Raw genomic sequence first — 22042 nt, forward strand, 5'->3', positions numbered from 1 at the left:
AACACCTGTTTCCAGGAAGACCCAAGCTTAACAAGTTTTGGCAGCTTAACAAGGCCCACAGAAGTTTAAAACCAGAAAAAACACTCCATACATGTGTAGGAGTACCACAACAGACCTAAATCCAGCAAGTCATAAGCATTCAGACACAGGAGCCTGACAAAGCTAACACTGGAGGAAAAAAAAAAGTTATACTTTTTGCAACTGAAAAGTAATACAACTTAGACATAAGATATCTTAGAGGCAGGCCTCAGTGAAACAGCCAACTTTGCAAGCAAAATTATGCGTTTGCAAATAAAAGCTTGCTTGCGAAGTTATTTGTCTTTGGCCTGAGTCTTACGCCTCTGCAGGCAACTTGGTACAACCTCCATTGCAGTAAAGTAAGAGTATTTAACACGCATTTTAATCAACCGTTACAGAATTACCACATTCAGGAGGTGTCACCTAAATGGTTCTTTAAGCACAGTTTTCTCAGCAGCTGTTTCAACAGTGGCAAAAACCTGAATCAAAGGTTAGTCACACTTGCTATGAAATCAAGCTCACTCTCATGCACTAGCTATCAAACCACCTTATTCCATTGAATAAGCTGTCAGTGATGTTGGAAGCTTATTTCCATGGCTCCTTCTGCTGGGACAGTATGGCCATAACAAAAATGTGAGCTTCCAACAGTACAAGTATCTCTACTTTGGTCTGCAGTGTAAAGCACACTAGCTCTTTCCCCTAGCCAACAACCTTGGCAAGGCTGTAGGATAGACTGCCAACAGAACGCTCTTCAGGAGGGGAGGGGAAAGAATACTTTCCCAGTTGTACTCAAGACAGTCATCTACCTGATGAGTCCATCACGTTTTCCCCTACTGGTCCAAAAGAGGATGCAAAAATATTGTAACTAATGAATAGCAATTCTAAAGGTCTCTTTACCTTGCTTAGGCAGGACTAATAAGGGACCACAGAGGACTGCTGGTGGATTCAAAGCAAATCCAACCAACAGTTTTCTGTCATCCCTCATTAGTCCTACCCAAGCAAGGTAACAGGATATTTGAAACTTGACAAGTACTATGAAAAGCACCAACACTGGACTCAATTATGGCACCTTCAATAGTCTGCACATTTCCTGAACTAGAAATACAAAGTTAAAAACTGCTGCCTTGGACAAAAGATTACGACTAAAAATGTCACTGATGCAGGACAAGAGCTTCTCTGAAGCAACAGCTGCTTCTCAGCAGTGTCACAGAAGACCTACCTGATGTACCTATGAGAGATAACACCGAAGTCTGATCCCAAACACCTCTTCTTAGAGGTTAATTTGCTACTTGTGTGCAAAGCATCTGACACCATCCCACACAACATCCTTGTCTCTAAATTGGACCACTTGGTGGATAAGGAATTGGCTGGACGGTCGCACTCAAAGAGTTGTGGTCAACGGCTCAATGTCCAAGTGGAGACCAGTGACGAGTGGCATTCCTCAGGGGTCAGTACTGGGACTGGCACTGTTCAACATCTTTGTTGGCAACATGGACAGTGGGATCGAGTGCACCCTCAGCAAGTTTGCCGATGACACCAAGCTGTGTGGCACAGTCGACACCCTGGAGGGAAGGGATGCCATCCAGAGGGACCTTGACAGGCTGGAGAGGTGGGCCCGTGCAAACTGCATGAAGTTCAACAAGGCCAAGTGCAAGGTCCTGCATGTGGGTCGGCGCAATCCCAAGCACAACTACAGGCTGGGCAGAGAATGGATTGAGAGCAGCCCTGAGGAGGAGGACTCGGGGGTATTGATTGATGAGAAGCTCAACATGAGCCAGCAGCATGCGCTTGCAGCCCAGAAAGCCAACCATATCCTGCGCTGCATCAAAAGAAGTGTGACCAGCAGGTCAAGGGAGATGATTCTGCCCCTCTACTCCACTCTTGTGAGACTCCCCACCTGGAGTACTGCATCCAGCTCTGGGGGCCCCAGTACAGGAAAGACATTGAGCTGCTGGAGCAAGTCCAGAGGAGGGCCACAAAGATGATCAGAGGGCTGGAGCACCTCTCCTATGAGGACAGGCTGAGTTGGGGTTGTTCAGCCTGGAGAAGAGAAGGCTCCAAGGAGATCTTATAGCAGCCTTCCAGTACCTGAAGGGGGCCTACAAGAAAGCTGGAGAGGGACTGTTTACAAGGGACAGAGCACTGGAACAGGCTGCCCAGAGAGGTTGTGGAGTCTCCTTCTCTGGAGATATTCAAAACCTGCCTGGACACAATCCTGTGCAACATGCTCTAGGTCCCTCTAGCAGGGAGGATGGACTAGATGATCTCTAGAGGTCCCTTCCAACCTCTATTAATCTGTGAATCGTATGTAGTGATAGGAAGAGGGGTAATGGCTTTAAGCAGAAAGAGGCTAGATTTAGATTAGATATTAGGAAGAAATTCTTCACTGTGAGGGTGGTGAGGCACTGGAACAGGTTGCCCAGAGAGGTTGTGGATGCCCCCTCCCTGGAAGCGTTTAAGGCCAGGTTGGATGGGGCTTTGGACAACCTGGTCTAGTGGAGGGTGTCCCTGCCCAGGGCTGGGGAGGTGGAACTAGATGGTCTTTAAGGTCCCTTCCAACCCAAACCATTCTATGATTCTACTTCCCAGCTTGCTCACTCCCCTCAACCTGCCAGGTCCTAACTCCCCCTCCAAGATTTAATACTTTAAAACAACCATTTTGCAATGGTTAGCATCTACCCTTCATTCCATTCCAAACAGACTGATGCATGTAAACAGTAAGGAGAGGGGGGGAAAAAAAAAGACTATTGAATAATCTAAGGAGATCTGTTGGATAGAGATTGAGACACCACTAAACACACATCAGTATCTAGAACCTCAAGCTCAAGTAGCGAACAGAATGAAGAAAGGCAAATTGGCAAGTGTTAGAAAATATATTTGGGGGGAAGAGATATGGAGCAACCCTCTCGCCATATCCTTTGTACAAACTCCAAATCCCACTACTAGAATTATTCCATTTTTCTGTTAATGGTATAAAGCACATGAACAATTAAAGTATGATAGCATACTTATTAACAAGTATTGAATATTTTATATCTAGACTAGCACCTTGCTCAAAAATTTAATATCTTGGCCAACTCAGGTCTTGAAAGTGCACGCTCTGTCAAACTTGAGGTATTCCCCCAAGGCCTTAAAGATTATCAGATTTCCTACATAGAACACAAAAACATTTGGATATACTTCAGCCTTCAAATATGAAAATATACTTTCCTCTTCCTCTCTCCTTCTTCCTGAAGTAAGCTGACAGCATAAACAAAACACTAGTTCAAATGTAATATAAATGTTCTTGCTGATGCTTTGAATGTTACAGGACCACATGCAAGTAAAATCTAATTCAAAAGTGAAAAAAGCAAAGGCAGATCTTGAAATAAGTCTCTCTCACCGGCAAAGACCTCATAAATCAGTAGCTGTAGTACACTGGAAAGAAAGTCTTTCATGCACCCTGATCATTACTAAGGATCTGCCTGAATTTACCAACTGGAAGAGGCTACACAGTATGCCATAAACAAACGTCCATAAAAATAAGCCAACAGAAAGTAATTACATTTTATTAGAATTAAGACTTCAGAATAAAGATTCTGACAGACATAATTCCTGGACAACTCTAGTATGTGATCTTCAAAATATTTAACGGGTTGATTACTAGGGAGATCACAACTACAACTGGATTTAACAACACATTTTATAACATGTATAGTCACGATTCATCACCATGAAGTGCAAAGTTATTCCACAATTTCACTATAATCTGATAGAAGTATGATGCTCCCACATTTCTGGGAACGTTTCATAGGACATTTAGAATGGAATCTATTCCAAGACTGAAGCTATAAGGACCAACATGTTATCAGATCCTTTTCCACAAAGACTCCTGAGAGGATAAAGTTCTACATGACTATGAAGATCAACTAACCAGCAAACTGACTATAGAAATCAGCTTCCTATTTCTTTCAAGCTAAATAAAAGAAATTAAAAAAAGAAAAAAATAGAATAAAATTGTCAATATCTCAAGAACTTACCTTCAGACTTCAACTTTGTAAGAACAAAAATCAGGTAGTTGTTGAAATCTGGATACTGATTGAGTTGTTCTAGTTTCTGAAGAGAGAAACCGTTAAGGAAATTTGAATCTTCACACATAGCATTTATAGCTTTCCAGATACTATGATTATTGAGTTATGTACTACTGTGTCATTTCAAACAGCTGTGACTATAAGCTTACAACAGAGCATGAACAATCTGAAAACAGTTTCTGTAATTTTCACACTGAAGTGGTAGCTTTTAGTTATGTTGAAATCTGAAAAAAGAATCCAGGGACAGACACAGAAATTAATAGATACTTAAAAAATATTAAAAAAACCCCAACAAAAAAACACAACCGCCCAGGAAAAAACCACCACCAAAACCCCCCACCTTCCTCTGTACAGTTTTAGATTTCAATATTTACACTTAGAAGCCAGTCAAACCTAAGGAATCCACTGAAACAATCCAATAATATGCCAAATTTTTCTCCACAATAAAAGCATTTCAGCATTAAAATACAACAGTTGTTATGATTTTGATAAGCTACTCACTTTAATATTAGTCATATACTTTTTTATGATGCTAGCTAGCCACAGCTTGAGCTTTCAACAATGAGAATCTGTTTTATTGTAAATGCCCAGATATTTTTACCAAGAAGTTCATGCTTATCTGTGGTCTCCAAAAAAAGAAAAAAAAAAAAGACAAACCACAAAACCAAAATCCTTCTGTATGCAAACCAATTTTCTAGAGTGACACCTCTCTGAATAAGCATCTTGCTAGCAATACCAGCTTCTTTACTATGTCCTTGGGGAAACTGCAGGAAGAATTATTATGTTTCTAAACAGCTAGAAAGTATGTAGTTTTTTTAGAATTTGTCATTACTTCTGCCTCAAATTTCTAAGTATTCTGCCACTGCTTGGCTAGAACAGTGATCTGGCATTCTCCTTGCATCCTGTTCTCACACCCTGGTATTAATTAGTATTACGCTCAACAATATTTTAAGTCATAAGCATGTAGTGTCATCTTTAAGTTACTAAACCTACTAGATATCATCAGTATGGCAAACAATCAAGACATTTAACAAAAACTGATTATTGAAGAAGTAAGATTATTTGCTTCATAGGCATTTACTTTATTTGCTGTATAGCAAAATCTCTAAATATTCAAAAGTTGCTAAACCTTAGTCAAATGTATCTGTTCGGACATTGATGGCCCTTCCAATGACCAACAGCCAGTGTCTCAATGACAAACTTCAGAGACTTCATTTTTAGATATTTTGGCTGCTTGCATCAAGTAGTAACTTTGCTAGAGAAACCTGCTCTCTTTCCACTTAATAAGAGAGTAAAGTGTACTTATCACAGCCACAAGCTCCTTTGCTGTGAAACACAAAGGAGATGAAATATAAACAGAAGGATGATCACAACAAGTGAAAATAATAGAGAACATTCTACACGGCCCCTAGAAATGAAGAAACACACATCCAAAGATGGTCATCAAAGGTGCCACGCCAAAGAGCTCTTTCAGGAAGAGCCAAGAAGTAGGGTAGCACATTTTGAAATTTTTTTCTTCTACTCCAAGCTTCAGAAACATAATCACCAAAACAGTCAGTCGAACATTACTAACTGAGTTCCAATGGCTCAAATAAAAAGCAGCAGCAGAAGCAAGCAGAAGAGACTGTGTGGTGGGTTGACCCTGTCTGGAGGCCAGGTGCCCACCAGAGCCACTCTGTCACTCCTCCTCCTTCACTAGACAGGGGAGAAAAAGTATAACGAAAAGCTTATGGGTCAAGATAAGGACAGGGAGAGATCACTCACTAATTATCATCATGAGCGAAACAGATTGAACTTAGAAAATTCATCTAATTTATTACTAAGGAAAACAGAGTAGAGGAATGAGAAATAAAATCAAATCTTAAAACACCTCCCCCCACCCCTCCCATCTTCCCGGGCTCAACTTCACTCCTGGCTTCAACCTCTGCCCCCTCCTCAGTGGCACAGGGGGACAGGGAATGGGGGTTACGGTCAGTTCATCACACGTCGTTTCTGCCGCTTCTTCATCCTCAGGGGGAGGACTCCTCTCATCGTTCCCCTGCTCCAGCATGGAATCCCTCTCATGGGAGACAGTCCTTCATGAACTTCTCCAGCATGGTCTCTTCCACGGGGTGCAGACCTTCAGGAGCAGATTGCTCCAGCGTGGGTCCCCCACGGGGTCACAAGTCCTGCCAGCAAACCTGCTCTGGCGTGGGGTCCTCTCTCCACGGGTCCACAGGTCCTGCCAGGAGCTTGCTCCAGCACGGGCTTCCCACTGGGTCACAGCCTCCTTCAGGTGCCTCCACCTGCTCCAGAGTGGGGTCCTCCACGGGCTGCAGGTGGAATCGCTACACCCCCTCATCCTTCCTCCATGGGCTGCAGGGGGACAGCCTGCCTCACCATGGTCTTCACCACAGGCTGCAGGGGGATCTCTGCTCTGGCGCCTGGAGCACCTCCTCCCCCTCCTTCTGCACTGACCTTGGTGTCTGCAGAGTTTCTTACATCTTCTCACTCCTCTCTCTGGCTGCAAAAGCGCTCTCTCACTGTTTTTTTCCCCTTCTTAAATATGTTATCACAGAGGCGCTGATTGGCTTGGCCTTGGCCAGCGGCGGGTCCGTCTTGGAGCCGGCTGGCATTGGCTCTATCAGACACAGGGGAAGCTTCTAGCAGCTTCTCACAGAAGCCACCCCTGTAGACTCCCCCACCAAAACCTTGCCACACACACTCAATACAAACTGAAAGAGCAGTACTAAATAGAAAATTAATTAGAAAACATTAATCGGTCTAGGAATCAAAGAATAGCTTATAGGCCATATTTTCTTACTGATTTCTTCACCTACTTTAATTTTTTTCTTTTTGCACTCCAAGAAACATCTATATCTTCATTTGAAAAAAGTTTAAAAGCCTTACCAATTCATAACTTTGTTAACAAAGGGGTTTGACTAACCTATGCTCCTCACTATTACATTTGAGTTCTAAACACCTAAATATGCCAAAACTGTGTCATAAAGAGCATGAGAGTCAACATACTGATAATCTTTTTTAAAAATTATGGACTGAAAGCACTTTAAATTTGAAACCATTAATCACCATCCTAGTTGGACATGCTACTAAGTAGCATTCCACAATTCAACAGCCATCACAAATTTTTGGGGAAACAGTCTCAAAGGACACTATTTTTTTAATTATAGGACATGTTGTCCTGGTTTAGCCTCAGCCAGCAGCTGAGCACCACACAATGCTCGCTCACCCCTCACCCCCATGACAAGGAAGAGAATTGGAAGGAAAAGGCAAAACTCGTGGGTTGGGATAAGGACAGTTTACTGGGACAGCAAAGGGAAAGGGAAATAACAACAGTACTTAGAATACACAAAGCGGGTGACAGTGCAATTTGCTCACCAGACCAGACACCCAGTCTGTCCCTGAGCAGCAACACACACACATCCTCCCAGCTCCCCACCTTATATGCTGAGCATGACGTCATATGGTATGGAATACCCCTTTGGCTAGTTTGGGTCACCTGTCCTGGCTGTGTCCCCTCCCAGCTTCTGGTGAAAATTAACTCTATCCTAGCCAAAATCCAGGACATACACCAATTTGTATTAGAGCATTTTCCTAAACTGATGATACAGTAGTAAAAATGTGCCACTTATCTAACCTTTACAGGCCAACACGAGGACCTCCTTGAAAGCACAGGTATTTCAGCACAGCAGGGAGTTACCACTGCCATTTAAGAAGAATTTCAAACATCAGTTAACATCACTTTTGTTCAGTAAATTTCTACTCATCTTCAAGACAGACAGCATCACTTTTCAAAAACAAACCAGATGCCATTATTTGAAGCAGAGCTTTAAAATGTAATTTTACATGAAAGCTACACTATAAACGCTGTTTCTATAAGCACTTTTGTATTTGAAATACTAAAAAAAAACATCTGTTTAAGTTTGGGGCATTACCAGAACACTTTACTTAGTGAGCCACTTCTGTATAGTATTTTTAAAAGGAAGCAATAGCATCTTAAGAATCTGAAACATTGCAACAAGATGAAAACTACCCTCACCTTTCAGTTAAGAACAGAAGCCTTCCAAAGTTTGACCGCATCTGTTTGGAAAGCCTAGAAGTCAAGCGAATTTGGCTTCAAGCTAAACTTCTAAAATAACATGTATATATATTCTTACCGACGTAAAGTAATTCTGTTGCTTTCTGTGAAGACCTTCAAGCAAATGCCTTAAAAAGGGATCAAGATGCTAAACTCATATCCTTCATAACAGGATATCCTTTCAGCACTTCTAGATATTTTAAAGCACTCATATAGTTACCTCAAGGAGTAGGAAACCATAGATGAGAACTTTATTTTTCATGACTTATGCTTCTATTAGTCTTAATGTAAAATTTTCCTCTCTCAATCTTTGTTCCTTAAAACCTTGCTATTTCATCACTTCTATGATCAAGAGAGACTTGGGGGGAGGAGGGGATGGGACACAACACCCAAAGAACAAACCAACAATCCACAACACTAACATAAAACGCACTGCAAAGCTGCACAAGAAGCCACATACAGTAGATTTCCTTCTTCTCCTGAAGAGTAAAGAGTATAACGAGCAGTATTTCAGGCTCAGGATTCTAGGCAAGCAACCTCACAATGTAGCAAAATGCACTGTCAGAGGAAAGCATGCAGGCAACGGCTCCACCAGGGACACTCCTCCCACCAGCTACAGCTTTTGCCTTGAGTTCCAGCGCCGCATTAGTTTAGGAAGCCCTTACTCACCCCCACTTTGCCACAGGAGCGACGGGTACCCCGCATCGCCAACTCAGCCCGGCGGGCAGCAGCCCTCCCACTCCCCCGCCCCAGCCCTCTCGGCTGAATCCGCCGACGGCTGAGGGCTGGGCGCTGGCAGCGGCCCAGCGTGGGGTAACCTGGGAAAACAGCAGATACCGAAGCAGCCACGCCAGAGCTTTTTTTTAAAAAAAAAAAAAAAGAACTTTAACTCTGGGCTCGCAACAGGCGCCCCAAGCTCTCGGCTGGAGAAGGCGGCCTCGCGGCCCATAGGCCACCTCGGCGGTTCAAACGCCGCGCCGCGGCCACCCGCTCCGGCGGAGGCTCGGCCCACAGCGCTCGCTATGGCGGCTCCCCGGGCAGGCCCGGCCGCCATCTGTCATAACACCGGCCTGTGGCCGCGCTACCCCCACCCGGCGCCCCCGGTCTTCCCAGGGTCCACCCGGGCCGCCGTGGCCCTGCTCTGCCTGCCTGCCTGCCCGCCCGCCCGCGCGGCGTAGGCCTCAACCAAGGATACTTGTTGCACGGCTCTCTGCGTGGTGGTGTCCGGGGACTGGGACTCCTTGAGCAGCTGCAGGATCTGCTGAAGCCCCTGTTCGTCAGGCTTCCACTCGTACTCCATCTTGGCTTGCTGAAAAACACCAAACATGCGGCCACGGTTAGAGGAGGGTGGGGGAAGCAAGCTGCGCGGCGCCCAGCCCGCTCTCACCCGCGCACCCCGCCGAGCCCAACCCCATAGACAGACAGCGCTGACCTGCTCCTGCCACCGCCCACTGTACACCGCACCGAGCGGACTGAGTCACGGCGAATTTGCAATCTGGCCCTAAGAGCCGCCTCGCGTCCTCCTGGGTCCTAGCGCTGGGCACGTCTCCGCCCACCCGAGCCGCCTCGGGCCCGCCGGCGCTGCCGTCAGCCTTTCCCCAGTGCGTCCCACACCGTCAGGAGCCTGGGGGCGACAAAACACGAGCCCCTCAATCCCGGGCGGCGGAAAACGGGGCGCCTCCTCTACAGCTCGGCCCACCACCACCCGAAAACAGAGAGAAAGCTCTCAGCGGCCCCGACAGGGGCACCCGCAGCGCCTGGCAGCGAGCTAGGAGACTGCCGCCCACGGAGGAGAAACGGGGATGCGAATGCAGACCCGGGAGTTAGGAATGTGGTACCTGCTTTGCCGTCTGCTTTACTTCTAGGTGATTTGGTTTAATGCTGGGTAGATTTCACAAGTTCCCAATTTCACATGCAAAGAGAGAATAAGACCAACTACACAAGAAGGGGGGAAAGAAACTTAAAAGAAACTACTTTGAATACCTAGTGTATCTTATCCTTAGTCTCAAAATATATCAGAGGAAATCTCAGGTCAAAACTAGCAAATTTTGTGTATATAGAATAGAATATTTTCAGTTGGAAGGGACCTACAAGGATCATCTGGTCCAACTGCCTGACCAATTCAGGGCTGACCAAAAGTTAAAGCATGTTATTAAGGGCATTATCCAAATGCCTCTTAAACACTGACAGGCTTGGGGCATCGACCATCTCTCTAGGAAGCCTGTTCCAGGGTTTGACCACCCTCTCGGTAAAGAAATGCTTCCTAATGTCCAGTCTGAACCTCCCCTGGCACAGCTTTGACCCATTCCCACATGTCCTGTCACTGGATCCCAGGGAGAAGAGATCAGCACCTCCCTCTCCACTTGCCCTCCAAAGGAAGCTGTAGAGAGCAATGAGGTTGCCCCTCAGCCTCCTTTTCTCCACACTAGACAAACCCAGAGTCCTCAGCCACTCCTCATAGGACATGCCTTTCAGCTCCTCCACCAGCTTTGTTGCCCTCCTCTGGACTCATTCAAGGACCTTAATATCCTTTTTAAACTCTCGGGCCCAGAACTGCACACAATACTCAAGGTGAGGCCACATCAACGCTGAATACAGCAGGATCATCACCTCTTTTGACTGGCTGGTTATACTGTGTTTGATGCACCCCAGGATGCAGTTTGCCCTCTTGGCTGCCAGGGTACACTGCTGACTCCTATTGAATCACAGAATCATAGAATGGTTTGGGTTGGAAGGGACCTCAAAGATCATCTAGTTCCAACCCCCCTGATGTGGGCAGGGACACCCTCCACTAGAGAAGGTTGCCCAAAGCCTCATCAGCCACTATTGAGCCTGCTGTCAGCCAGCACCTCCAGATGTCTTTCTGCAGGGATGCTCTCCAGCCACTCCTCTCCCAATCTATACTTGTGCCCAGCATTACTTCATCCCAGGCACAGAATCCAGCATTTGTTCTTGTTACATTTCATGCTATTAATGATTACCCAATGCTTTTATATATAAATACATATGTATTGCATACATATTATATATATTGCTATTTTATATATATTATACATATGCTACTGGGCAAAATAAGAACATACACTGCTTAAAACTGGTCTAAAATATGAAAATGAAAACCAGTAATTCCTTAGCTTTTTACAATCTTATTTTTAGTCATTGTGTTTGTAATCATCCTGCTTACATCCCGCTTTAACTGAAAACTAGTTTCACTTTCTGCTTCCTCTGCTGCAGCACAGTACTTGATAAGAGTGTTACACACATGCCGCACATCACAGCCTTAACAACTGTTCAGAGACATTGAGGACAGGGAACATCAGTTGTTCCTAATAGCATGGCCCAGGTAATTTGCTGTGTGGCTCTTCATCTCACCTCCCTAACACTTTCAATTAAATCAGTATTTAAGTTAGTCAGCTGTCCAGTCTCAGGTGCTAAGTGTCCTGAGCCAACTTTCTTTCTATTACTGTGAGCCACCACTCTTGAAGGAGCCAAAACTAGTACCCACAGCATAGTCTCCAGCAAAATAACAAAGGGAACCATCATAGACAACTAGTTAAGATGGACAGTGTACTTATAATATCTACATATCTGGATAATGAGGACAGTGAAAGAGGGTACTTGATGAATCAGGAAAGCATTCACACCGGATTAAGAAGCAGGAAACAGCTACGTAGCAGAGAAGCATGCAGCACAGCACATGAGAGAACAAAACTAGCTTTAAAAAAAACAACCAAGAAACAGGACATGTTTCTTAACCTCTTCTGTTTACGCAATTGCCATAGTTATCACAGGGCTGTTTGGAAGACAGACAGCTTTAGATAATCATCCTCCAGGGTAGGTTCCTCCTTAGGTTCCATACAGGATCCTTTGCCACTGGGAACTACTCAGCATATATAGAAATCAAAGCAGGTACCTCATCTTGCCAGATCCCTTCTCTTCTTGATCATTACTTTGAAGTTATTCTTACCCATCTCTAATATTTTAAATTCTGTGAGGAAGCAGGAGAGGGGGAAATAATTTAACTGAGTCAAGAAAAAAATTCAGATTGAAAGCAAAGAACATTATAGAAAAAAAATGAGAAAATTGTTTCTTTCTGTATCCTTTGTCTTTGTTTCTTAGTAGCTGTTTCCCTCAGGCAAGAATCTTCTTGTGCAAAAAGCAATTAGGAATCAATGTTAAACTAAGTACCAGGCAGAAGCAGGAAACCTACTCATCAAAACATATGATGGCCTAGTTCATCCCACTCAATCAGTAGAATGCACCAGAGATAAGTTTGAAAAGCTGCACCTATATATATTAAGAAAATAAATGTTCACTGAAGACAGGAGTCTTGCACAAATGTTGAGGCTAATCTTTGATTTCTCTATTATCCAAGTTTCAAGTGTCACACACTATCCAGAATCCACTGGTATCACAACAGTGTGTAATATTAAAAGATTATAAAAAAAAAACAGCAAACAAACTAATCTATATCTTTATTTCTCTCTCCACAAACCTTGCCTTGTTCTACTCAAGTATCCACAAAGAGCCCACAAGTAAAATTTTTATCTTTGGTTTTGTTGCCAATATTCTTTTCCCTTTCTCTCTCAGAATGTCCCATTAGATTAGGCTGAAATGACACATTTCTGGCATTTTTCATACAAGGAAACAAAAGGAATGGCTAAAATATATAGCATTGCTATTTTATTCAAAATCCAGTAGTTAGAGTAGTAGCTCTGAATGCATGAGGCAGGCTTCAATTCTTGCTTCTTCCTAGGGTGATGATCCCAATTTTTTTTCTAGAAAGTATCCTTACCATGACATTACAGTGTACTTGGTGCTAGGTCTTTTAATCTCTCCTGTTAAGTTGTTTTCCATTATATTATAAACAGATATTAATGGGAATTTGGATTAGAAATTGTTTCTTAATCAGCATCCTGTATAATAATTGACAGTTAATACTTAAAAGACAAATGTAGACAGCACAAATAGTTAGGAGACTTAGAATACCCTCCCCACCCCTCCAGTAGTCTCAGTGCACTGAAAAGAGAAATAGGAGACTGGTGCAAATCCCTGCCAACACCCAGCAAAGAAAGAGATTTGAACTAGTAGGAAGACGTCCCATCCCTCAAATGCCATAGCCTCCAAGCTGTACCTTTGGGAAGTACAACTTCTCGCTGCTAGCAGTTTTGAAACTAGTTTCAAATAATTATTCTCTAATCAAAATTAATTCTCAAATTTGTCCTAATTTCAGAATCGTTAGACAGTTTCAGCCACTTTACAATTTAGAAACTTTTTTCCTTTGTCTTTAGTTTTACTACATTGGTAATACTGGATTATTTTTTTCTTTTAGAATTCTAATGAGCTACCTTCCTTCTTGTCACAAAGTTCAGGCACTGCTATCTGTAATATTGGTATTTTACAATGGGAATCAATCATCCAATCCATTGCTAAGATCCAGGCTTCCAAGTTTCCATGCAGACTGCTTATAGTGTCTCTCTGTACCTCTATGTATAGAAAGTTTGTATGCACAGAGGAAATAATTGATATTCCATAATAGCTCTCTGTGTAAACTCTCTTATTTCAGGCTAAGAGACATATGAATTAAGCTAAGCAGAAAAAAAGCTCTTATAACACAAAATAAATGTCTCTATGTGAAGGAGCTCATGCAGAATAGCTATCACTGCATTATTTTGCACTGCATTCTGCCTGGAGACATGCCCTAAGCTTTCACTTAAAAAAATACTGGTAGTCCTCACACCCAGTATATCAAACAGGAATCCATTGTAAAAACATTTAGTGCAGTCTTCCCAAGTTCAGCCATATGATACAAGGTTAATATTTATTACACAGTGATTTATTTGAATAGTCTTTAGAAGATAGTTTGACCCTGTGAAGCACGGGAGAGGTTACTAAAGAGACAGATGGAAAGATGGTCTGAAAGGATTTTCTGTCCATGACTGAAACATCTGTGAAGTTAATTTTCTATTTTTTCCAGAACTGATTAGTTATTATGATAGAACACAAGTAAATTAATGGATTGTTTTAAACAGAAGTCTGAGGAAAATTTATAAAAATATTTTTAAGATGGGATTTGAACATTATTTTATATTTGTGGAAAATTGTATAAAAATATTAGCCATAAGAGGCTGTAAGCTTACTACTTTCTGGCTAATATAACAGTAACTAATTTCACTGATGAAAGTGAAATTATGTAAAGAATATTACAGAATCACAGAATGGTAGGGGTTGGAAGGGACCTCAGGATACCATTGGCCTTCTTGGCCACAAGGGCACATTGCTGGCTCATGGAGAGCTTGTTGTCCACCAGGACTCCCAGGTTCTTCTCTGCAGAGCTGCTTCCCAGCAGGTCAACCCCTAACCTGTACCGGTGCTTAGGGTTGTTCTTCCCTAGGTGCAGGACCCTACACTTGCCCTTGTTGAATTTCATTTGGTTCCTCTCCACCCAACTCTCCAGGCTGTCCAGATCTTGCTGAGTGGCAGCACAGCCTTCTGGTGTATCAGCCACTCCTCCCAGCAAACTTGCTGAGGATACACTCTGTCCCCTCCTCCAGGTCATTGATGAATATGTTGAATAAGACAGGCCCCAGTACTGACCCCTGGGGCACACTACTAGATACAGGCCTCCAACTAGACTCTGCACTGCTTATCACAACCTTCTGGGCTCTGCCATTCAGCCAGTTCTCAACCCACCTCACTGTCCACTCATCCAACCCACACTTCCTAAGCTTGCCTATGAGGTTATTATGGGAGACAGTGTCAAAAGCCTTGCTGAAGTCAAGGTAGATAACAAAAGTTGAACACAGGACTTCATTGTAAGATTTGCACAAATAGCATTAAGTTTACCATATGCAGGAGTGGGATCTCTTCTGGTAACTAAGGACACAAAAAACATTTTTAAGAGTTCTTCGATGTCAGAGGATGACAAAAGGCTAAGACAGTACCAACAGGAAGTCCACCTAATGAAATGTATGACAAATCCAAAATGATCCAATGTACAATAGTAAGCCTTGAACTAAAGTAAAAAGTTTTGTGGAATGTAACAAACTAAGAATCTGCTTCATTGGTATGGTTAAGATTATCTTTAAAAAGAGCTTTGTTCTTTCTTCTATCTATAAGGAGCAATTTGTTAGCAACATTCAAAGCAGCAAATCTATGGGCTTTCAGATAATATAATTTCACATTTGGGTACAGTTATTTGACCTTCATTTCCTATTTTCATTTATTCCCTACAGCTGGTAGGTCTACAAGTAGAATAAGAAGCTGAAGAAACTAAGAGAAATTATGTTAACTTTCTCTATAATTGGTTTTGACTTATGTTGCATATCATACTAGAAATTGTGTACGTGTGCAATTGATCCCATAGTACATACAACACTGTCATAGTTTAACCTGGCAGGCAGCTAAAACAACCACAGAGCCATTTGCTCACTCTCCCCCAGTGAGACGGGGGAGAGAATCAAAAAGAAAGTAAGAAAAGAAAAAGAAAAAAAAAAAGTAAAACTTGTGGGTTGACATAAAGAGTTTAATAGGACAGAAAAGGAAGACAATAATAATAATAATAATAAAAAGAAGGAATATACAAAACAAGTGATGCACAGCACAATTGCTCACCAACTAAAGTTGATATTCAGCTAGTTCTTGAGCAGAACTGCCTCCTGACCCACCCCCCAGTTATATATGGAGCATGTTGGGGATTAAAATAGTTTACTTATATAATATTAGAATTAATTGTGTGATTGCTTAAAATTAGGTTGACTTGAAACTGGAGTGGCTTTGCTTGGCATGAGTGACTGGAGTACAGAAGCCTTAGGCCGCAAACTGTAACTGAACTTTAGTTGAACCTTTGCTTGGTTGAAAAGGAGAAGTACTGGGAGTCTTGCACAATGAGATAAACTGGACCAAGCCTATAATTCTAGGGGAAAGAGAGAAACCATTTTATCTCAAGTCAACTGAAGACAGATGAGACCCAGGTGCAGATAAGACAGGAGGATGATGAAATTGCATGAATAGTTAAAATTTGAAAGATGTGACTCCAATCATCGTACAGGAAAAGCAGCTATTAAACAAACTGATTGGACGAAAAGTCCATGCATGTCACACGGACAGGCGCATAAACACCTTGTGTAGTAGACTGTGAGGCTTTAAAAGGCACAGGAAAATAACTGAGGGCATCTCTCTTCAGAGATACCCAGCTCGAGCTGAAATAAACCAACTCTGCAGCAGAACCTAGGGTCCAAACTCTTTAGAATCAGAGGCTATGATTGCCACACCTAGACTCCTCTCTGAGAGGGAGTTTAGAAAGCAAGGGGGTCCAGTCTGAACCTCACGACTCGGCAGGAGGGTCTTCTTGGACTCTTCTATAAAAGAGCATGACGTCATATGGCATGGAATATCTCTTTGGTCAGTTTGGGTCAGCTGTCCTGGCTGTGTCCCCTCCCAGCTTCTTGGGCACCCCCTGCCTTCTCATTGGCAGGCCAGTATAAGAAGCTGAAAAGTCCTTGACTGCTTGGCAACAGCTAAAAACATCAGCGTGTTATCAACATTATTCTCATCCTAAATCCAAAATACAGCACTATACCAGCTACTAGAAAGAAAAGTAACTCTATCTCAGCCAAAATCAGGACAGATATCTTATAATGAAGCTGAACTCAAAATTCCTGGAACACCGGACATTTCAATATTAGAGGCAAATAAATCTGTAATATGATTTGCTCTTCATGGAATATCAACTTGATGATGGACTTTTTCCTGAGAGTACCTACAGTTATGATAATGCACCTGCTCAGGAAATTTGCTAGACTGTTGCTTGTGAGAAACAGAAAGCTGTTCTGCTCCTCATTGTTGTGGCATCACTGTCCACAATTTCATGGTTTCTTTTCCCAAAGGTGAAGAGCAGTATTTATTTTTGCAGATAATGTCCATAAAATCCTGCACTTTGGAATCCCATTGAACAGATGAAGCTAGAAGTTTCCCCTGTGTCTGATAGAGCCAATGCCAACCAGCTCCAAGATGGACCCGCCACTGGCCAAGGCCAAGCCAATCAGTGCCTCTGTGATAGTATATTTAAGAAGGGAAAAAAAAACAAGCTAGAGAGAGCAGATGTAAGAAACTCTGCAGACACCAAGGTCAGTGCAGAAGGAGGGGGAGGAGGTGCTCCAGGCGCCAGAGCAGAGATCCCCCTGCAGCCCATGGTGAAGACCATGGTGAGGCAGGCTGTCCCCCTGCAGCCCATGGAGGAAGGATGAGGGGGTGTAGAGATTCCACCTGCAGCCCATGGAGGACCCCATGCTGTAGCAGGTGGAGGCACCTGAAGGAGGCTGTGACTCTGTGGGAAGACCACACCGGAACAGGTTTGCTGGCAGGACTTGTGACCCCGTGGGGGTCCACGCTGGAGCAGTCTGCTCCTGAAGGTCTGCACCCCATGGAGGAGACTCACGTTGGAGAAGGTCGTGAAGGACTGTCTCCCATGAGAGGGACCCCACGCTGGAGCAGGGGAATGATAAGAGGAGTCCTCCCTCTGAGGAGGAAGAAGCAGCAGAAACAATGTGTGATGAACTGACCACAACCCCCATTCCCCATCCCCCTGTGCCGCTGAAGGGGGGCGGAGGTTGAAACCAGGAGTGAAGTTGAGCCCGGGAAGATGGGAGGGGTGGGGGGAGGTGTTTTAAGATTTGGTTTTTATTTCTCATTGCTCTGCTCTGTTTTGCTTGGTAATAAATTAGATGAATTTTCTCTCTAAGTTCAGTCTGGTTTGCTCGTGACAATTAGTGAGTGATCTCTCCCTGTCCTTATCTCGACCCACAAGCTTTTCGTTGTACTTTTTCTCCCCTGTCTAGTTAAGGAGGAGGAGTGATGGAGTGGCTCTGGTGGGCACCTGGCCTCCAGCCAGGGTCAACCCTCCACAACCATATACTGTCATTTTTAAACATAGTTGAGGCTCTAGATTAGAAATATGGGCTCAGTTTCCAATTCTGTTTAAGACTCCTTGTATGATCTTCAGCATACGATTCTTTTTTCTGTTTAATTACTCATTTACTGAAGGGACACAAGTTAACTCTTTGTTCAATGAGCATTGTAAGGATTGAACAATATCTGTGACGTATTCAAATACCACATTAAGGACTACTTAAACATGCAAGAAGGTAAGCAAACAAGTTATGAATCTGTGGTGGCCAGAATGCATAGCAGAACAAGCCTCACAGTATGAGAATCCCTTAGGTCCTGAGTATAAATTCAAGGGAGAAGAATTGTTACCTTCACAGCAAGGAGATAAAGAGCTCAAAGACTGAGCAAGCCATTTATACAAACCCAAAAAGCATTTGGACCCTTTGTACAGCCACCCCACAAAGGCTTTAGAAGTTCCATTGGCTATTTTCATTGAGCACCTAAATTAACAACCTCCCCAAGGAAGCAAACAAACAAAAGTACAAGACAAACACGGGATTTCACTCCTCTCGAATATTTCTTAGAGAAAAAAAAAATTAAAGAAATCCCACCTAGCTAGATCTGGACAGCAGGAACCCTACACACCCCAGAAAAAAGGCAGAAAATATAGACACTTTCTTATACCCCGAGGCGACTTTCACTTTCCAGCTCGCTGCAATGGCAGAGTTTGCGGCCTGGCTGCGGGGACGGCACCAGGAGAAGCCGGGAGAGCTGGGGGGGGGGGGGGTGTGTGTGAGTACCCGATCCTCCGATCGCGACCCCTCAGGCCCCAGACGCCCCCCATGCCGCGGCCACCCCACCCACGCATTGACCCACCCACCGGCACGAAACAGCAGAGCCCGCGGCGACAGAGGGAGAAGGGGCAGCACATCTCCCGTCCCAGCGGCAACGCGAAAACTAACGGCAGCCAACCGGGCTAGCTAGCGAGTAAGCGGGCGGGCTGGCTAGCTGGCTACTTGCCCGCCCGCCCACCCAGCCACCCACGCCCTGCCCGCAGGCAGGCAGCGGCTGCCAGAGATGGGACGTCCCAGCCCGCCCCTCGCAGCCCGAACACCTACCCACACCATCCCAGAACCCGACGATAAGAAAACAACCCACCCTATCCCTCCACAACTCCGTACCCGAACCCACTCCGACTCCTGAAATGGCTGAACAAAGGGAACCTCGCTCCGCTGCCACCACCCCTCCGATTGGCCGGGGGGAGTGGGGGGCGGGGCTCGGCACGCGGGGGAGGGCGGGGGCGCCACTGGCTGGTCACTCTGGCAACGGCGGCTTCGTCTGGAGTCCGTGGCCTCTGGTGTGATAGAGACGGCAGTGAAATGGCCGCCTGGTCCCACTGAACCTCTCAGCCCCCGCCCTCGGCCTCTCCCGGGCTCCCATGCACAGGGCCGCTTCTCCCTGCCGGCCCCCCGCACGGCTCGCTGCTGGAGACACGTGCACACAGGCCTCACGCCCAGGCACTGCCTCCTGCCTGGGGATGGGGGCAACGTTTGCCCCCCCTCAGGGGCATCCACACACAGTCCCCTTTCTCCCGACCCACCACTGCCTTCCTCAACGATGCACTAGTGTGAAGGGCCACCAATCCCTCGGGCAGCACGTACCCACCCATAAGGAGCTCTCTTACCTCCTCAGCAGTACCTGTCTCAAACCCATCAGAACAAACGGGCCCCTCACAAGTGTCCTTCCCTCCAGGCACTGCCAAGCTCCCCCGACTGGGCTCCTCTCCCCACCCCCCACACACCACGGGAGCAATGGCAGCAGCGGCAGCAAGCTACAGGAGATCCACAGGAGCTGGTTGACAAACGTCAAAAATCTTAAAAATGAAAATCAAGGCTAAAGGTTACGCAGCAAAGATGGATCACCCTGGATTTCATCTTGAGTTGGCAACACAAGTGCATAGCCAGGGTCTTCCTGGACTTCTCTGGGGATGAATGGATTGAGAGCAGCCCTGTGGAGGACTTGGGGATACTGGTGGATGAAAAATTGGACATGAGCCAGCAATGTGCACTTACAGCCCAGAAAGTCAACTGTATCCTGGGCTGCATCAAAAGAGGAGTGACCAGGAGGTTAAGGGAGGTGATTCTCCCCCTCTACTCCAGTCTGGTGAGACCTCACCTGGAGTACTGCGTCCAGCTCTGGGGTCCCCAGTACAAAAAAGAAATGGACCTGTTAGAGTGGGTCCAGAGGAGAGGCACAAAGATGATCAGAGGGCTGGAGCACCTCTCCTACGAAGAAAGGCTGAGCAAGCTGGGGTTTGCGGTGGGTTGACCTTGGCTGGTTGCCAGGTGCCCAACAAACCGTTCTATTACTCCCCCTCCTCATCAGGATGGGGGGGGGGAAAGAAAATAAGATGGAAAAAACTCATGAGACAAGATGAAGGCAGTTTAATAAAAAAAAGCAAAGGCCGTGTGTGGAAGCAAAGGAAACAAAAAGTTGTATTCTCTACTTCCCATCAGCAGATGATATCCAGGCACTTCCTGGGAAGTAGGGCCTCTGTACGCATAGCAGTTGCTCCAGAAGACTGGAGCACGATTGTAACCATGGGATGGGGGCCGTGAAACAGAAACTATAAAATCAGTTTGAGATAGTTAGTTTGTAACCAAGGTAATGGGTAACGAAGCTAACTGACCATGGCAAGGTACAATGCTGCTATGTTCCATGTACAGTCCCTACCCAACCGGACAATAGATTCGGAGATATTAACCTTATGAAGTAAGTTGTTATGGACAGGTGCATCCACAGCAAGGATACTGCGCATGCCCGCAAGAAGAGGGTCATCTAGCGGACACAGGTGTGCAACCACTGACGACCACCAGAGACCCCTTGAGGACCACCGACTCAAATCACTGAGCATGCATGATGGGGAGGAGACTATGTAAATGGATTCTAAGAAATTATTATCATAGGACTGCCTTTTCTGAGAAAGATGATGAATATGTATGTTTTGATCCTACATAACCTGTGTGTTGGTGATCACCTGGCATGCACGTTGGGTGGAGCTATCCCCCGTGCATGCAGCGCTGCAATAAAGAATGCCTGCCTTTTAACACTACATTGGCGTTACGAGGTTTATTCCCGGGTTTCGGTGACATGATGACACATGGTATGGAATATCCTTTTTGTCAGTTTGGGTCAGCTGTCCTGGCTGTGTCCCCTCCCAAGTTCTTGCAGCCTACTGCTGAGGGGGGGAGAAATGTTGGAGAGACAGCCTTGATGTGTGCCAGCACTGCTCAGCAGTAGCCAAAACACTGTTGTGTTATCGACACCGTGCTAGCTACCAATACACAGCACAGCACTATGAGGGTTACTATGGGGAAAATTAACTCCATCTCAGCCAGACCCAATACAATCTTCACCCCTTATTCTATACCATTTGCATCATGCTCAGGTCCCACATAATTTGATTGTTGGGTGGCAACACGAGCTTGGTTTGGGTCATTGTTGCACTCACACGGTTCCTTGCAAAGCTCACTCTTCATCATTTCAGGTAGTTCCTGCTTCATTACTTCCTACAACATACAATTCACATTACAGATTATTTTTTCCCCAAGGTTATATCTCCTTGAGGCACACACCGGGTCTCTCCAGCCTTCCACATTTCCCACCAAGTACACCCAGGTCCTTGAGCGAAGACAATCCCAGGAATGGGTTTGCCTTTTCCCATGGGAGGAGCAATCCACACCGCCTTCCCCAGCCACTTTCCCTTGTGTACTACAGGGACCTTGTCTCCTCCCACAGTATGTAGGGGTTTGTTTGGGCAGGACCGGGACGGTTAGCAGATCCTCTGGTATTAATCAGCCAAGTGGCTTCTGCTAAATTTGTATACCAGTGCTTCCATGCCCCATTACCTAATGCCCTCAACATAGTCTTTAACAGTCCATTATATATCTTTCAATCTTTCCAGAGGCTTGTGGGTGATAGGGGATGT

At 45.0% G+C, this 22042-nt stretch overlaps 1 protein-coding gene and 1 long non-coding RNA gene across 7 annotated transcripts in view; one reads left to right on the forward strand and one right to left on the reverse strand.

Annotated features, from left to right (window-relative positions):
• Positions 1-19263, reverse strand: part of LOC142599155 (transportin-1-like) — a 101349-nt gene extending 82086 nt beyond the window's left edge. The window contains exons 1-3 of one of the 6 annotated variants that reach the window (XM_075738894.1): positions 19236-19263; positions 9362-9475; positions 4038-4113 (exon numbers count right to left, since the gene is read on the reverse strand). In XM_075738894.1, coding sequence (XP_075595009.1) covers positions 4038-4113; positions 9362-9466 — 181 coding nt within the window. In that variant the 5' untranslated portion in view covers positions 9467-9475; positions 19236-19263. Of the gene's footprint in view, positions 1-4037; positions 4114-9361; positions 9476-9553; positions 9573-9598; positions 9751-18934; positions 19043-19212 lie in introns of those variants that run through there. The other 5 variants (XM_075738891.1, XM_075738893.1, XM_075738889.1 and 2 more) reach the window with 5 other exon arrangements.
• LOC142599245 (uncharacterized) overlaps positions 1-22042 on the forward strand; it is an 830374-nt gene that overhangs the window by 310935 nt on the left and 497397 nt on the right. The gene's annotated exons all lie outside the window — the stretch shown is intronic.

The sequence above is a fragment of the Balearica regulorum genome, chromosome W (genome assembly GCF_011004875.1).
Source record: "Balearica regulorum gibbericeps isolate bBalReg1 chromosome W, bBalReg1.pri, whole genome shotgun sequence".
Lineage (NCBI taxonomy): Eukaryota > Metazoa > Chordata > Aves > Gruiformes > Gruidae > Balearica > Balearica regulorum.